The 17,486-nt window shown below is 45.4% G+C and overlaps 1 protein-coding gene across 2 annotated transcripts in view; it reads right to left on the bottom strand.

Annotated features, from left to right (window-relative positions):
• The window catches only part of POLR1A (RNA polymerase I subunit A), an 83,626-nt gene that overhangs the window by 40,198 nt on the left and 25,942 nt on the right, over positions 1-17,486 (bottom strand). For both annotated transcript variants that reach the window (XM_020889449.2, XM_070479376.1), the window contains 2 exons: positions 9,903-10,157; positions 4,021-4,212 (listed from right to left, as the gene is read on the bottom strand). In XM_020889449.2, the coding sequence (XP_020745108.2) occupies positions 4,021-4,212; positions 9,903-10,157 (447 nt within the window). The remainder of the gene's footprint in view (positions 1-4,020; positions 4,213-9,902; positions 10,158-17,486) is intronic.

The raw sequence follows: 17,486 nt of genomic DNA, 5'->3' as shown, positions 1-17,486 counted from the left end.
TATGGCCAATAAAGCCTAAAATATTTTCTATCTGGTTTTTATAAAAAAAGCTTACCAATTCCTGAACTAGACTATCCATAATTATAGATTTTAATCTTAAAACTGCAACATTCCCCTACTATTCTGTTAAATCGACTTCTGTTTCTGGTCAGGATAGAGCCATGGTGACCTGATTTCACATCCACAAGAAATAACAATAACAAAAGCAGACATGAATATGAAACATTGGTTTCAATACAGTGGGCATTAGGAAATGAAGGACAGAGAACAGCAAGGATATAGTAGACTCGAACCTTGTTTTGCTGTTGTTCAGTCACTTAGTTGTGTCCAACTCTTTGTGACCCCATGGACTGCAGCATGCCAGGCTTCCCTGTCCATCATCAACTCAGGGAGCTTGCTCAAATTCAGGTCCATCAAGTCAGTAATGCCATCCAACCATTTTATCCTCTGTTGTCCCCTTCTCCTGCCTTCAGTCTTTCCCAGTATCAGGGTCTTTTCCAATGAGTCAGCTCTTCACATCAGGTGGCCAAAGCATTGGAGCTTCAGCTTCAGCATCGGTCCTTCTAATTAATATTCAGGGTTGATTTCCTTTAGGATTGACTGGTTTGATCTCCTTGCAGTACAAGGGACTCTCAAGAGTTCTCCAATACCACAGTTCAAAAGCATCAATTTTTTGGCTCTCAGCTTTCTTTATGGTCCAACTCCCACATCCATACATGACTACTGGAAAAACCGTAGCTTTGACTAGATGGACCTTTGTTGGCAAAGTAATGTCTCTGCTTTTTAATATGCTGTCTAGGTTGGGCATAGCTTTTCTTCCAAACAGCAACCATCTTTTAATTTCATGGCTGCAGTCACAATCTACAGTCAAAATCTGTGATTTTGAGCCCAAGAAAATAAAGTCTCTCACTGTTTCCAGTGTTTCCTCATTAGTTGGCATGAAGTGATAGGACCAGATGCCATGATCTTCATTTTTTGAATGGTGAATTTTAAGCTGGCCTTTTCACTCTCCTCTTTCACCTTCATCAAGAGGCTCTTTAGTTCCTCTTCACTTTCTGACATAAGGGTGGTGTCATCTGCATATCTGAGGTTATTGATATTTCTCCCAGCAATCTTGATTCCATCTTGTGCTTCATCCAGCCTGGCATTTTGCATGATGTACTCTGCATGTAAGTTAAATAAGCAGGGTGACTATATACAGCCTTAACATACTCCTTTCCCAATCTGGAACCAGTCCATTGTTTCATGCCCAGTTCTAACTATTGCTTCTTGACCTTCATACAGGTTTCTCATGAGGCAGGTAAGGTGGTCTGGTATTCCCATCTCTTTTAAGAATTTTCAGTTTTTTGTGACCCACACAAAAGCTTTGGCATAGCAAATAAAGCAGAAATAGATGTTTTTCTGGAACTCCCTTGCTTTTTCTATGATCTAATGGATGTTGGCAATTTGATCTCTGGTTCCTCTGCCTTTTCTAAATCCAGATTGTATATCTGGAAGTTCACGGTTCACATACTATTGAAGCCAGGCTTTGGGAATTTTGAGCATTACTTTGCTAGCATGTGAAATAAGTGCAATTGTGCAGTAGTTTGAACATTTTTTGGCATTGCCCTTCTTTGGGATTGGAATGAAAACTGATCTTTTCTAGTCCTGTGGCCACTGCTGAGTTTTCTGTATTTGCTGGCATATTGAGTGCGGCACTTTCATAGCATCATCATTTAGGATCTGAAATAGCTCAGCTGGAATTCCATCACCTGCACTACCTTTGTTTGCAGTGATGCTTCCTAAGGTTCACTTGACTTCACAGTCCAGGATGTCTGGCTCTAGGTGAGTGATCACACCATCATGGTTGTCTGGATCAATAAGATCTTTTTTGAAGTTCTTCTGCGTATTCTTGCCACCTCTTCTTAATATCTTCTGCTTTTATTAGATCCATACCATTTCTGTCCTTAATTGTGCCCATCTTTGCAGGAAATGTTCCCTTGGTATCTCTAATTTTCTTGAAGAGATCTCTAGTCTCTCCCATTCTACTGTTTTCCTCTATTTCTTTGTATTGTTCACTTAGGAAGGCTTTCTTATCTCTCCTTGCTATTCTCTGCAACTCTGTATTCAGATGGGTTTATCTTTCCTTTTCTCCTTTGCTTTTTGCTTCTCTTCTTTTCTCAGCTATTAGTAAGGCATCCTCAGACAGGCATTTTGCCTTTTTGCATTTCTTTTTCTTCGGGATGGTTTTGATCACCACCTCCTGTACAAGGTCATGAACTTCCATCCACTGTTCTTCAGACTTGAACCTAATTGACATTTATAGAGCACTTCATGCAACACAGCAGAATACATGTGATTTCTAAGGACACACGGATCATTTATCAATACAAACTATCTTTGAAGCCACAAAACAAATCTCAGTAATTTGAAAAGGATTCAAGTTATTCAAGGTATGTTTTCTGGCCTCTGTGGAATGAAAACTGCAATCAGTAATATACATATCTGGAAAATTCTTAAATATTTGGAAACTAAATCAAAGACTTTTAAATATCTCAGGGGTCAAAAACAGAAATAAAAAAGGCATTTAGCAAGTCTTTTGAAGTGAATGAAAATGAAAATACAATATATTCAGCAGAAATTTTATATATAAAATGCCAATTTTAAAACAGGAAAAAAGTCTCAAATTACTGACTTCAGTTCCAACCTTAAGTAACTAGAAAAAGAAGGGCAAATCAAACCCAAAGTAAGCAGAAGAAAGGAAATAAAAAAGATGAAAGTGAAATAAATGAAACAGAAACAGAAAAATAGAGGAAGTCAATAAAAGCTGGTTCTTTGAGAATAAAACTCAGAGCAAACTGATGAGGAAAAAGAGAGAAGACAGAAATTATCACTATCAGGAATGAGAAGGGGGACTACCTTCAGGTTCCACAGACAGTAAAGGAACATAAAAGAGTACGATGAATAATTTCATGCCTATATATCCAACAATTTAGATGAAAAGGACAAATTTCTAGAAAAAACAAAGCAGTAAAGCTCATCCAAGAAGAAAGATGACCTAAACAGCCCTACATGTAATTAGAGAAACAGAAATTTCAGTTAAAAATAGCTTTCCTAATGATGACTACACTGGTGAATTCCACCAAACACTTAAGAAAAATATAATATTCATATTGTACAAACTCTTACAGAAAACTGAAGAAGAGTAAATACTTCCTAACTCATTCTGTGAAGCCAATGTTAACCCCGATAGCAAAACCAGGTAAACGTATGGCAAGAAAAGAAAACCACACATCAAAATTCCTCATGTACACTGATGCAAAAACTTCTGAACAAAAATTTAGCAAATACTACCTCATAACCAAGTAAGGTTTATCCCAGAAATACAAGTTGGCTTAATAAGAAAACCAGTCAAGTACCAGGTCCATGGATTTAAAGAACTGCAGAGGGGTGTGAGACCTTAGAGCTCATCAACCTGAACACTTTCGCTTTGTAAATAATGAACTGAGGCCCACTGAGCCAAGATCACATAATTGATTAAGTATAATATGATGCTCTGGGTGTCAGAAAGTCCTGAGTTTGAATCTCAACACTACCTCCTGTGGACTTGGAGAAGTAACAACTTCTCCAAACCTCATTATCCTCATCTGGTGATAATGGTGATGAATGGTGATAATGATAGTGCCTGCATCACAGGTTGGTTGTGAAGGTTAAGTAATTAACATATTTGAAGCACTCTCAACAAACGTTAACCACTGCTACCATCAGCACCACTGCCAATTACCACCATATCTAGACGATGAGGTCAGTGTCAAGTTAGAAGTTTCAGTTAGAAGCAAAGGACAGAAAACATGCAGTTGTAGACACTCCTTTGAAACCATCCACACCCAAAAACTCCATTAAAGAGAAAGTCACACTATTGTTTGATTTGTCATTTCTGTTTCTGGCCTGGACTCTCCTGGGAACAAAACCTTTTTACTGAGTGTCGCCTGTTTCCTTTTTTTTAAAATAAATATCCACCATTTGTTTCCCCCTAATTACCTGCTTCCCTGTCCACAGAGGAAAGGGCTTCAGGATGGCAGGAGGAAAGAGCTTCACACGCCCCACTTTGTCTGTGAGTCCTCGGTACACCAGCTCCATATACTGCTCCCGGGTGAAAAAGCAGCCTCGAATGGTCATGTTTGCTCCTGAAACCATGTGATCTTGGATCAGCCCCGCCAATGGCTGGCCATCCTACAAGTCAAAACAGGTAAAGAGAAGAACAAATTAAAAAAAAAACAAACAAACCAGAAACCACCTTCTAATTCCTAATCCTGTGCTCGGGAGCCACCCACTAGCAACAGCCCTCCTTACATCCCCATGTTGTCCAGTCATGGCCGCACCTAGCCAGTGCTTGGGCCTCCCATCTTGAGAGCAAAGTGCCTCCCAGAGCACACGACCAGGGATTCCTGACCGGCTCCCACCTTTGCCTTTTGCCCACTGTTTAATAGCAAGAGTGCTTCAAACTCAAGCAGGGCCCCTGGCCTTCTCTCCCTAATCCCATCTGCTTCTCGTTAACTTCGGCATATTTCTGGCATTTACGGATAAATTTGGTCTGGCTGCTATTGGCTGTGTTCTTGTTTTTATATTTTGGTTTTATGCTTTGGTGTTTTTCACACATTTCTGGCCTGGTTCTCCTCTAAACCAGTCACCCATTCAACAAATATTTATGGAGAGCCTACTGTACGCCGAGGCACTGGGTGAGACCAGCCTTCAGTCTATTTTAGTGGCGGAAACAGACACAATCCCTCACAACGAGAAAGAGCTAGACGGTAAACAAATAACTGGAGAGATGCATTATTACAAAGAATTTTAAACGCCTGTGGAGGAAAAGAATGGGATGGGTCATCACATAGATTTGGGATAGGAGCCGATGGTCAGGAATGGTCTCTCTGGAGGCATGTACAGTACCGCAGTTTGGCCTGCGGAGTGACTTGGACTCAGCCAGTGCAGAAAGTGGGGGGTTTGGGCAGAGGTTCCTTGAGAGTCATGGGTGGAGGGGGGCTTTGATGTACGTGACTGAAGGAAAGAAGGCCTGATGTCAGTGTGTCTTCACAATCTTGCATGTATTCATGGTAGGCTGTTATCCACCAGATGCCAAAACATTTTGCTTTTAGAGAGTTCCCTGGTGGTCCAGTGGCTAGGACTCAGCCCTTCCACTGCCATGGTCCCAAGTTCAGTCCCTCGTCAGGGAACTAAGACCCCACAAGAACTGCAACAGGGCCAAAAAAAAAAAAAAACCCCAAAAAACCCAAACCCAAGGGCTTTTATAACAGCCCCAGTTTGGATGGATACAGTCATCTTTTCTGATCCCCAGTCTCCTGAACCCTATCTGCAGGTCTGCATTCATGGCAACATAAGGCACACTAGGGTAAAAATAGATGTGCCCACTGACATTTATTAAGAAGGTGTTTTTGCTAACTTTTCCCTGTTTATAGGAACTAGAAAAAAATCTTGGATCTAAAGATTGTTATCATTTGCTTATTTGTTAAATACTGTCCAATATTATGGCTGTATTGCATAACTAAGGAACTCTCAAGTGCAGCCATGGAGAAGTGCCAGGAATTTAGCTACACACACTAATTCAAAGGCTAAAAAGGATGCTTGTCAAACAGTCTAAATACTGTGGCAATGGGGTTTATGTAAACTCAGAGATAATTATTACAGAGGAGCCAGATAGGTGTTGCAGACAGAAGGCAAGATCAGATGGGGCACTCAGCCCTTCTTATGAAGGCCTTGAGTTATGAACACGGACAAAAAATTATACTCTGCAACTTGTTCCAAAGACAAGGTCTCATTTTGCTTAGGGGAAAAACTGAAAACAGTATTAAGCATTTGACTCATCCCACAGCCCTTTGGGGGCTTCCCTGGTGACTCAGTGGTTAAAGAATTTGCCTGCAATGCAGGAGACAGGCATTGATCCCTGGGTGGGGAAGATCCTTAGGCAAGGAGATTGCAGCCCACTCCAGTATTCTTGCCTGGAAATCCCATGGACAGAGGAGCCTAGCAGGCTACAGCCCATGAGGTTGCAAAGAGTCAGAAATGACTAAGCTACTAAACAACAACAGTCTTTGGAGGCAGATATAGATTTTGCCCTTTTTTTTTCCTTTTAAAGAACATAATTACAAGTTACAGGATCTAGTCAGTGCCTTCTCTTTCCATCTAGAGTTTTCCATGACTAGAAAATTACCTTAATGGCTAAACTGCTTTCAATGAAATAATCATGAATTCTAGGAAGGAGTGCTGATTAAAGCAATTTACTAAGGGTCTACTTCTAATTCTGAATTTTCTAAATCTGCTTAGGATCAGAAACACCATATCTGGATCAAAACCCCACATAATTGTCAGCTATCCTATTCCACTTAACATCACAGCAAAATGACATTACAATCGATGTCTTTGGTCAGGATTCTTAGAGAATTAGCGTATTCTGTGACTTGAATTTTTTGAGTAAGTCCAAGTCAGGAAAGTATGTCTCAAGCCTTGTTAAAAAAACTTTCCATGAAACAATGGCCCTTAGTAGATAAAACAAACAGAACAGGGAAAAAAAAAAGAATCCACAAAGAAACATGTAAATGAAAAAGTTTAACTGTTTTCTTGGAAAGGAAATATCTCAAATTCCCTTCATCTATTTTAAGAAGACAACAAGCAACTCTACTAAATACATAAAACTAGCAATAAAATGTACTTAAATTGGATACTATGGTTAGTCAAGGAAAAGAAACCTGAAAATAGAGAAGAAATGGGACAATGAACAAAGAGAAAAGGAAATAGGGAAATAAAGATACATCAAGAAAAATTAACAAAAAATGGCTTTCCTGGATTAAGAAAACTGACTCTTGCCATCTCAGGACTTTGCCATCAAAGTACATGTTTCCTTTTTATGTGTGTGTGTGTGTGTGTGTGTGTGTGTGTTAAGTCTCTTCAGTCGTGTCCAACTCTTTGTGGTCCTAGGGACTGTAGCCCACTAGGCTTCTCTGTCCATGGGATTTCCCAGGCAAGAATACTAGAGTGGGTTGCCATGCTCTCCTGGAGGGGATCTTCCCTACACAGGGATCAATTGCACATCTTTTACGTCTCCTGCATTGGCAGGCAGGTTCTTTACCACTAGCACCACCTGGAAAGCCCTTCATTTTTATAACTATCACCAAGAATAGGATTTCTCCTCTTGGCACTTACACTAAGGGCTACACAAAATTAATCAAGAATCAAAAGCTCTTTACCGTTGACCAAAGAAGTTGTCTGAAAGTAAAGTGAATTCTTAGGTCATCTCCTAGAATTGTCTTGTTTTTGTTTCTTACTTTTTCCTGATTTCTCTCTCTCTTTTTTTTTTAGCTGCACAGATGGCATGTGGGATCTTAGCTCCCAGACCAGGGATAGAACCTTTGCCCCCTGAAGGGGAAGTTCAGAATCTTAATCACTGAACCACCAGAAAAGTCCCATTTTTTACTTTTTAAGAAATTAATTTATTGATGAGACTTTATTTTTGTTCTATTTCTGACCCTATACTCACAGGCAGGTAAGCATGTGATGAGGCACATCTGGAATTAAATAGGCCAGTCCTTAGAGAGAACAGCATCGAAACGTGTACATTATCAAGGGTGAAACAGATCACCAGCCCAAGCTGGATGCATGAGACAAGTGCTCGGGGCTGGGGCACTGGGAAGACCCAGAGGGATCGGGTGGAGAGGGAGGTGGGAGGGGTGATGGGGATGGGGAATACATGTAAATTCATGGCTGATTCATGTCAATGTATGGCAAAAACCACCAAAACATTGTAATTAGCCTCCAACTAATAAAAATAAATGGAAAAAATAAAAATAAAAAAATAATAAAATAAATAGGCCAGTCCTTTGCAGGACATGGTGTAAGCAATGAAGTCCCCCATTCCATCTTATTCAATGAAAATCAAGTTTACATTGGTCTAGTGAATACTCAGGTTCACTGGCCTAAAAGCACTTCAGAGCACCCCAACTCTTCATGAGGCTAATATCCAAAGGTCACTCTGCCAGCAAGAAAAATGCACCATCGGCTGTTTACTGGTAGTGTCCACTGTGGTGAAATGTTATAGTCTCTCTAGCAGGCTAGATAACTAACACAGTCCTGTTAGCCACTTCCTTCCACAGACCCTCACCCAGGCCCAGCCTTGCCTTGGGGGACTAAGAACACAGGAGGCTGAGCACACAGGCTTGGGGGGGTCAAAGGTGCTGGGTTCGAGTCCCAGCTTCTTCACTGGCTGACAAGTCACTCACCTGTGTTTCCTCACCTGAAAACTGTACCTGCCGCCTAAGGCTGTGGTGAGGACTAAGCCAGAATGTTGCAGACTGCTCAGAGTGGTACCTGAGGCACACGGCGTGCTCAGGGCAAAGTGGCTTTTATTGCCACCACCATCACAGCTACAACTGACGTAATTTACATGAAAACACAAAAGGCCAATTTTCAAATTAGTCAATTTCCTTATAATTATTTCTTCTAAACTATTAATTATAAAAAATTTTGTTTAATTTTTTTTTTTTTGCTGTACCACAAGGCATGCAGGATCTTAGTTCCCCAATCAGAGATCAAACCCATACCTCCTGCAGTAGAAGCTCGAAGTCTTAACCACTGGACCATCAGGGAAACCCCTGTTAGTAAAAATTAATCAAACTATTTCTTCTAATTTCTGGGGGGCCTGAGTGGGCCCTTAACCCCTCCTGCTCATGGTCAGCCCCTTCATTAATCAATAGCCAGCCAAGGTGGGCAGAGAAGGGAAAGAAAGTTATATTCAACTAATTGGATCTACAGGAAGCCACGCTGGCGTGTCTGGGAGGAAAAGAGGCTGGAATGCTGGGATACTGGTCACCTGCCTGATTCTCCTAGTGGAATGGGGGAAGAGAAATTCCCAGGAGGAGAGCTCACTAACTGGGGGACAATCTCTAAGCAGCCTCTTATGCTTCCTGGGTGCAGATGCCTCTGTCTCTCCTGTGGAAGGGTGGCAGGGCCCATGCTGGGAAAAAGAAGAAAAACCACAAAGACCTGGGAGCTCCTGGCCCCTCCTCCCCACCCGCTTCCACTCCAGCTGTGTCCTTGGACATGTTACACCATTTCTTCACATGTGAATGTGGCTGTTAACAGCATCTACTCCAAGGACTGTGGGGAGGAGAAAAGGAGAGGCCTCCAAGGTGCTATGTATGGTGTCTGGCCTTGAAAAAGTGCTTGGTAAACAAGCAGCCACGGTTCTTTATTGTTATTACTACCCCACATTACAGCCCAAATTAATGGTGCGATGCAAACGGCTTATAAAAGAAGGGATTCACAGTGGAGATTCCTCATGGGCTGCAGGGAATTTCATCTGGACCCTCAGGATTATGTTAGTCACTCAGTTACGTCTGACTCTTCGTGACCCCACGGACTACAGCCTGCCTGGATCCTCTGTTCATGGACTTTTCCAGGCAAGAATACTGGACTGGGTTGCCATTTCCTTCTCCAGGGGATCTTCCCGACCCAGGGATCAAACCCTGGGGGTTAAGTTGTCTCTTAAAACCCTCCTTATCTTAAAGGATCAAAGTCATCTGTGGACCCTGGGGACCCTCATAGGTGGGGTGCTAAGGCTTGCCAGAGGCTGATATATTGTAGAATCCAAACAGGCTGGAAGACAAGACCTAAGATGCAGGTACTGAACTCGGCTTCCTGGGATGACTGTTACAATTTCTCTCCTGACATCTTAAGAGGCAGCAAGAGCGAAACCTCCTATCTCTAAGCAACTAGGGGGCTGAAGACCCCACCCAGAAGAATCCAAGACCCTTTGCGACCCCACTGACTCCAGCAGCTGCCTGGGGCCTGGACCTGAACAGCCAAGTTGGAAGCCGGTGATGGCCATGGAACGGCCTCAAGGTCAGACCCACCTTGGGAACAAGGTACTGCTGATCGGTGCAGGCCAGGACGTAGGCCTCGGCCCGGCCCAGTTCACTCTGGGGGAAGTGGGCGTTCATCTCGTCTCCATCGAAGTCGGCGTTGTAGGCCTTGCAGTTGGCGTAGTGGAGCCGCAGGACTTTCTCCTCGGGGAGGACGCGGGCGCGATGCGCCTGGATGGAGGGCCTGTGCAGGGTGGGCTGCCGGTTCAGGAGGAGAATGTCCCCGTTCTTCACATGCCGGCACACCTGCGGGCACAGCAGAGGACGGGCTGAGCAGCGGCCACTCTGGCATCACTGCTACAATGCCAAGGGCTCACCTCGCCCTAGGCTGAGTGTGGCTTCTGTCTGTCTCATGTTTTACTCAATAAAAGGGGAACTTTCAGTCCAGAGTGAAACCCTAGAAATCTATGAGAAATAACTACTAAGCCCCTCTGGGTCTCAGAGTGTGTGTGCGTGCTCAGTTACTATGTCGTGTCCGACCCTTTTGTGACCCCATAGACTACAGCCCACCAGGCTCCTCTGTCCATTGGATTTTCTAGGCAAGAATACTGGAGTGGGTTGCATTTCCTTTTCCAGGGGATCTTCCCAGGGACCAAACCCAGGTCTCTTGGCAATGGCTGGCAGATTCTTCACTACTGAGCCATCCAGGAATCCCAAAATGCCACTTTGCAGAGGAAACAGGTCCCCACTACCGAATCCAAACTCAAGAACCAGGCATGGTTAAGGCTCAAACTGGCACGGTTAAGGTTCTTTGGTTTACGAGACAGACGCCTTAAGGTTCTCTGAGAAATAGCTGCTAACCCAGCAGAGTCCTGTCCTAGCTCTGGGCTCAGACTGTTGCTGTTGTTTAGTTGCTAAGCCAAGTCCAGCTCTTCGCGACCCCATGGACTATAGCCCGCCTGTCTCCTATGTCCACGGAATTCTCTAAGCAAGAATATTGGAGTCGGTTGCCATTTCCTCCTCCAGGGGAGGGATAAGGCAGTGATGCTACAAGCCCCTGTCCAGTAATGTCTGTCTTCTTCAGACATGCATGATCTTTCTGGAGTTTGAATTCTCCTGAGAATTAATCTGAAAAAAGAAATAGACACATCCTAAGACAGCAGGTCTACACATAACCATAAAACTCCTGGGCTTGAAAGGATCTGGCAGACCTCTAGAATCTCCACTGTAGCCACATCTGAGTACGTTAGTTCAAATGTGAATTCCACATTTCAGAAATACTTGCCCAACCTCATCCTCAAGAGCCAGGACTGAAACTCAGGGTTCCTGATTCCCAGTTCAATGCTCCCGGAAAGTATTTTATGGCACTTAAAAATTAATAACAAGTTTAAATTGCCATGGTCTTTTGGGAAAGTAATTTCACAGCAGATTTTAGAACATTAAAAACTCATTTCCTTTGGGCTTTCAGAACGAAAAAGGTGCCAATGCAAGGTTCTATGAATGATGTTTATGCAGCCATGTTAACAGTGGCAAAAACTGGGAAAAACCTGGCTGCCCCAAAAAAGGGGCATCAGTGAATAAATCATAGTATGTACTATGGAATATTATGTAATGATGAAAAAGGATTTTGTTGGGGGGGGGGGGGGGTCCAGGCTATGGAGCATGCAGGATCTTAGTTCCCCAACCAGGGATTGAACTCAGGTCCCCAGAAGTGGAAGCCGAGTCAACAGGGACTGCCAGGGATCCTTTAAAAAGGATGATTTAAATGTAGACCAGTCTTGAAGAAATGACAATAATGTACTTCAGTAAAAGAAAAACCATCCAGGTGCCATCTATGGTGATGTATTAGTGTCAGTTGCTCAGTCATGTCTGACTCTTTGAGACCCATGGACAGTAGTATGCAGGCTTCTCTGTTCATGGAATTCTCCAGGCAAGAATACTGGAGTGGGCAGCCATTCCCTTCTCCAGGATCTTCCTAGCCTAGGGATCAAACCCAGGTCTCCTGCACTGCAAGCAGATTTTTTATCATCTGAGCCACCAGAGAAGGCCATCTAAGGTGACAGGATGAGGCGATTTTAAACCCAATGCAACTCTACTTGTTTATACACACGAGGACAAAGGTATTTAGATCCTTGCTGAGCTGCTCCGTGGTATCCTCGGGGCAGGGGGACATAGAAGAAGAGAAAGATCACCACCTGGACCTTTACATGTCTTAGTGCTATTCATGTTACAATGAGCATGTCCACTTTTAGAAAAAAAATTTTTTTAAAGATCTTCAACTATTTCTAAAGAAAGCACAAAAAACTGCACAAGTGATACGCTCACTGTGGGGGGAAATATAGACAATACAGAAGAGAATGAAAACCACAAGTAGTTTTACTCTTCAAAGATAACCACTGTTCACACTTTCTTGCTCTTTACCAATATCAATATGCCATTGGTCATGTCCTCCTGACAGGATACCTCCTCCCACAAAGCTGATTTTAGTATAAGGCCTCTCATCTTTGTTGTTCAGTCGCTAAGTTGTGTACAACCCTTTTGAGATCCCATGGACTGCAGCATGCCAGCCTTCCCTGCCCTTCACCACCTCCCAGAGTTTGCTCAAACTCATGTCCACTGAGTCGGTGATGCCATGCAATCATCTCATCCTCTGTCGTCCCCTTTTCCCCCTGCCCTCAATCTTTCCCAGAATCAGGGTCTCTTCCAATAAGTTGGCTCTTCATATCAGGTGGTCAAAGTATTGGAGCTTCAGCATAATTAATTACTGGGCTTCCTAAATGATGCACAGAGATGTTATTTTAAAAAACAAATGCACAGGAATTCCCTGGGGACCAGTGGTTTAAAATCTGTGCTCTCATCGCCAAGGGCCTGTGTTCAGTCCCTGGTTGGGGAACTAAGACCCCACAAACTACTCAATGTGGCCAAAAATATAAAACAAACAAAAAACCAAAAAGTTAATGAAGCAGCTGCTACCCCAATCATTCCGCATGGCTGCCCTCAACAGTCCAGAGGAATTATGGAGACTCAGTGAGTGCTCCTCCCATCCCAAGTCTTCCCTAAATTACTCAGCAGATAATAGGTTGGAGGAAACAAATTTCTCGGAGTCTATTTTCTTCTCGTCATCCACATTATGAAGCTGGATCAGAGAGCTGGTTATAGAGAGAGGCTAAAGGTTAACAAGAGATGCACCTACTGGCCTTCCCTCATTCCTGCTCAGCTGAGCTGAAAGTTTCCTCCAACTCAGGGAAGCAGAGAGCAAACCCCTCAAACTCTAAAAGGCAGTCTTAAAAGCAGTGAGCAGGAACTCGGTCTTTCTGCTCCTCAAGGAATCCAAACCCATCCCTCTCCTGCCCCCACATCCATGTTTCCAAGGAGACCTGGATTCTGAGGATTCCCATGAGTGTCTGCCCAGGGCACGTTATGGAGCCTGAGCTGACTTTGAAGGTCTATTTCTTTAGCTTCTCAAGGGAGGAACTGCCCAGACCTGTGGCTCAGGCCCCGAAGCCCAGGCTGGGCCTCGGAACAGTCTCACAAATTCAAGACATCCTCCGGCATAAGCAAACCCCACAGCTGGGAAGGCTCGCAGGCCCATCTGGCAGGCTCCGGCCAATCCAAACAGAAGCCCTGGAGCACAGAGTGCTCCCCTTGCCAACCCAAACCAGAGGCCCTTCCTTTCTCTTGTCTCTAAATAAATACCACAGTGAAAATTAGTGTGCTCCAGTGCCCGGGTCAGAGTTCTCAGAAGCAGACCCAGAGCCAAAAAGCTGCTCTTGGGGCTGACTGCTGGACCGGGAAATGAGGCTGGGCCAACCCAGCCACTTCCTCCTCCATTTACGAGGGCCAGAGGAAGGGGCAGAGACTCCACTCCTCCCCCTTGCCAGTGAACCTGCAGTCTCTCCTGACCTGGGTCTCTCCCTCCCAGTCCCGTAACCCAGTCCTTTGGCCTAGTCCTTATCTATATGGAATGTATTCAGCAAAACTACTTTACAGATTACAAGTAGGCTGTGAATGCACATATACCTGACTACGTGTATAAACATTACATATAACATCACTGAGGTTTTGGAAACTAAAAAGAATCATTCTTAGTCCCCAGGTCCTGATATGTGCGTGCATGCTCAGTCACTAGAGTCGTGTCTGACTCTTTGTGACCCCATGGACCGTAGCCCACCAGGCTCCTCTGTTCATGGGATTCTCCAGGCAAGAATACTGGAGTGGGTTGCCATGCCCTCCCTCCAGGGGATCTTTCTGATCCAGGAATCGAACCTGCCTCTCTTACATTTCCTGCATTGGCAGGCAGGTTCTTTACCACTAGCGCCACCTGGGAAGCCCAAGGTCCTGATATAAGGAGCGCTTCTGTTTCAAAAGGCCCCTTCCTGTCTTTGCCCCGGGGCGGGGTGGGGGGTGGGGGGCACATCCTCAGCTCGCTCCATTGAGCCTCCTGCACCTCAACGTGGACCCGTCCAGTCCACAGGGGTTTCCTGAGTATTTCCTCCACGCTGGGTGCTGGGGAGAGTAGAGGGTCTAATACCCCGCCCTTGTTCTCAGGGGTTTAGGACTTGAAGTGGAATAGGTGGAGGCCCATGGAATGACCCCATAAGGCAATGAGGGTGGGAGGTGAGGTGGGACACACAGGGAGGGGGATCCCACACAAGTGTCAAAGTGACAACCTGCACACCACCTGTCTTTATAACTAGGGTTTTTTGGGAACACGGCCCAATCCAATGGCTTTGCACTGCCCTGGCGGCTTTCACAGTGCATGCTACAAAAATGGGGCTGAGTTGCTGCAACACAGACCACGTGGCTACAAAGCCTAAGATGTTTCCTCTCAGGTTCCCAGGTGGCTCAGTGGTAAAGAACCCGCCTGCCAACGCAAGAGACGTGGGAAGATGCCCTGGAGGAGGGCATGGCAACCCACTCCAGTATTCTTGCCTAAAAAATTTCACGAACAGAGAGAGGAGCCTGGCACCTACAGTCCAGGGGGTTGCAAAGAGTCAGACACAAATGGGCGACTGAGCACACACACGCACCTTGGCTGAAAATGTGTGCAGGCTCCTCCCCTAGAGGAGTGATAGTGCTCCCAGCAGGCACGGCAAGTTCAAGGACTGAAGGGCAAGTCTGGACAGGATGCTGAGAGGTGGGGCTAGGGGAGGAAGCAGAGACAGTATGCTGATGTGAACTTCAGCTGGGAAACAGATAAGGCCAACCGCCCTTATTTCCCTGAAGCTCAGAACTCATCTCCATCCCCTCTCGTAAGCAGCCCAGTGAGTGCAGTGAGGCCCACCTGCCCTCTCTGAAGCCAACTCCCGACCTCACAGATGTAAAGAGGCCACATGAAGGAAGTGTCCCTGTGTATCTGCCTCGTCATCACATCCAATAATGTCAGGAACCCCACCATCCTTCTACTTTTGTTCTAGTTGGAGATGACAAAGGTTCTGGGGCCCAACTTCTCCCACTTTGTTCAAACGGCTCTCCTGGGTCACAGGTGGCTTCTGTCTGGGCAAAATCTGATGCATCTTCCTTTCTCCCTCTCCTTAAACTTCATATTTAATTCCACAAACACCTTCTGTGTGCCTTGGGAAGATGCAAAGGTACTCTGGGGTTGGTCCTGACCACAGGTGGGGGACGGACGCTGGTGAGAGCAAGCCCGGCTGGCCACCCTCCCCGCCTGCTTCATGCTCCCACAGGTCCCCCACTTTCTGCCTGTCCTACTTTGTGCTCAAAGAGCTTAATTCTCTGAAAATTTCATTTCTCTTTTTTTGGCCACACCATGTGACTTGCCAGATCTTAAGTTTCCCAACCAGGGATCAAACCTGTGCCCTCTACAGTGAAAGTGTGGAGTCTTAACCACTGGACCACCAGAGAAGTCCTGATAATTTCATTTCTTAACACTATGACCCCTAACTGAGGTCCGATACTTCTACCTATCACATGAGATAGGCCTTTAGGCTCTCCACCATCACCTCAGTTTAGAGGGGCCCAGACGCACCTCCTTCCAGAGCATTCCATCTCCTGCACTGGAAACCATGGCTTCCTTTTCATCTTCCCTCTTCTAGAGCCCTGACATGCAGCCTACCCCCAAACCCATCCTCTCCCTCGGAAACACACCCTCCTTTCACCCTGGGGTCCCCTGCAGCCCCCAGGCTGGTCCTCAATCATCTTCTGATGACTCCAAACTCGCCCTGCATGCCCGCCCCACCTCCTTTCTTCTCCAGCATCATGTGGGTTCAGTCAGCACCCTCGTCACTGTCCCCTTATGTCTGCCACACCACTCGACAGTGGTGACACACCTATGGACTCATTCCCTGGGGGTGCCCCCACCAGGCTGTCCACCCTAGGGCAACAAGAGCTTGTCCATGGTGCCTGGCAAAGTGCAACACAGAGCTTGCAGTGGGCCCTGCCACCACCTGACCCCACTCTGCTCTCCTCTCTCAAATTTTCTCTCAAAGTGTCCTACTGTCTCACATGCTTGACTTAATAGTATGAAAGTTATCTTGCGGTTGTCTTGTTTCATCATGAGTTAAGAAAAATACACCTTTATTTCTCTTGCATCTTTCACATAGCTCCAAACAAAACATGGGGCTCTTAAAAATGGCAGAATAGGGGCTTCCCTGGTGGCTCAGTGGTAAAGAATCCACCTGCCAAGCAGGAGATGCGGGCTCAATCCCCGTCCAGAAGGTTCCACATGCCACAGAGCAACTAAGTCCAAGGGCCACAACTACTAAGCCTGTGCTCTAGAGCCGGTGCCCTGCAATAAGAGAAGCCACCGTAATAAGAAGCCTGTGTACCACAGAGCAGCCCACACTTGCTGCAAGCAGAGAAAAGCCCATGCAGCAACAAAAACCCAACACACTCAAAACCGAATAAAATTATTTAAAAAAAAAAAAAAAAGGGGGCAGGATAAGTCTGCGAATCTGTACACAAACGTCACTTAACACGTAAGAACGAACAGGTGGCTGGACCTGTCTGCCCCCAGCTGCCAAAGCAGAAGATTCAAGGCCTGTTACTACTGGACCTCGGGACAATGGTGAGATGGGGAGGAAGCAAGAGGACAGGCCTCAGTGAAGAGCAGTGGGGACCAGTGCTCACTGAGACAAGGCTTCCTCTCCCTCTCTGTTCTCCAACCAAAGCCCCTTCAAGCGTCAATAGTCCTCTGCAGAGCTCGAACCCACCAAAAAGAAAACCTAGTGGGTCTGGACATGTCAGAGGGCAAGGGGAAGCCTAACAAACACGTGGATGGGGAAGGACGACGCATTCCATCACTCTCTGACTTGGGCAGTCACTATAAATTAATCCCAAATCCGTTTCACTCCAATTTCTGTGACTCTTGCCTGGTTGAGAGTTGTTTGCTATACCCCTCCCAGCTGAAATGGCTGTTACCTGACACAAACATAAATGATATTACCCACCCATCTTATGCCCTCAGCAGACATTGCTAATGAATCTTGTACTCTTTCCGTGGGAGCCCAGAGAAAGCCTGGAGATCCCTTAACATAGTGCTACAGGTGAGAACTAGCAATCTCCAGAAAGTGAAGCGTCAGCTGAAACCAGTCAGTTTTCACAGACACAGAATGGTTCCTTCCTAGGGCAGCTCTCCAACTTCAGCATGCAGAGGAACCCTCCAGAGGCCCTGTT

The sequence above is a fragment of the Odocoileus virginianus genome, chromosome 2, assembly GCF_023699985.2.
Source record: "Odocoileus virginianus isolate 20LAN1187 ecotype Illinois chromosome 2, Ovbor_1.2, whole genome shotgun sequence".
Taxonomy (NCBI): domain Eukaryota; kingdom Metazoa; phylum Chordata; class Mammalia; order Artiodactyla; family Cervidae; genus Odocoileus; species Odocoileus virginianus.
The sequence above is the reverse complement of the archived record's forward strand: the minus strand, read 5'-3'. Positions and strand labels throughout refer to the sequence as shown.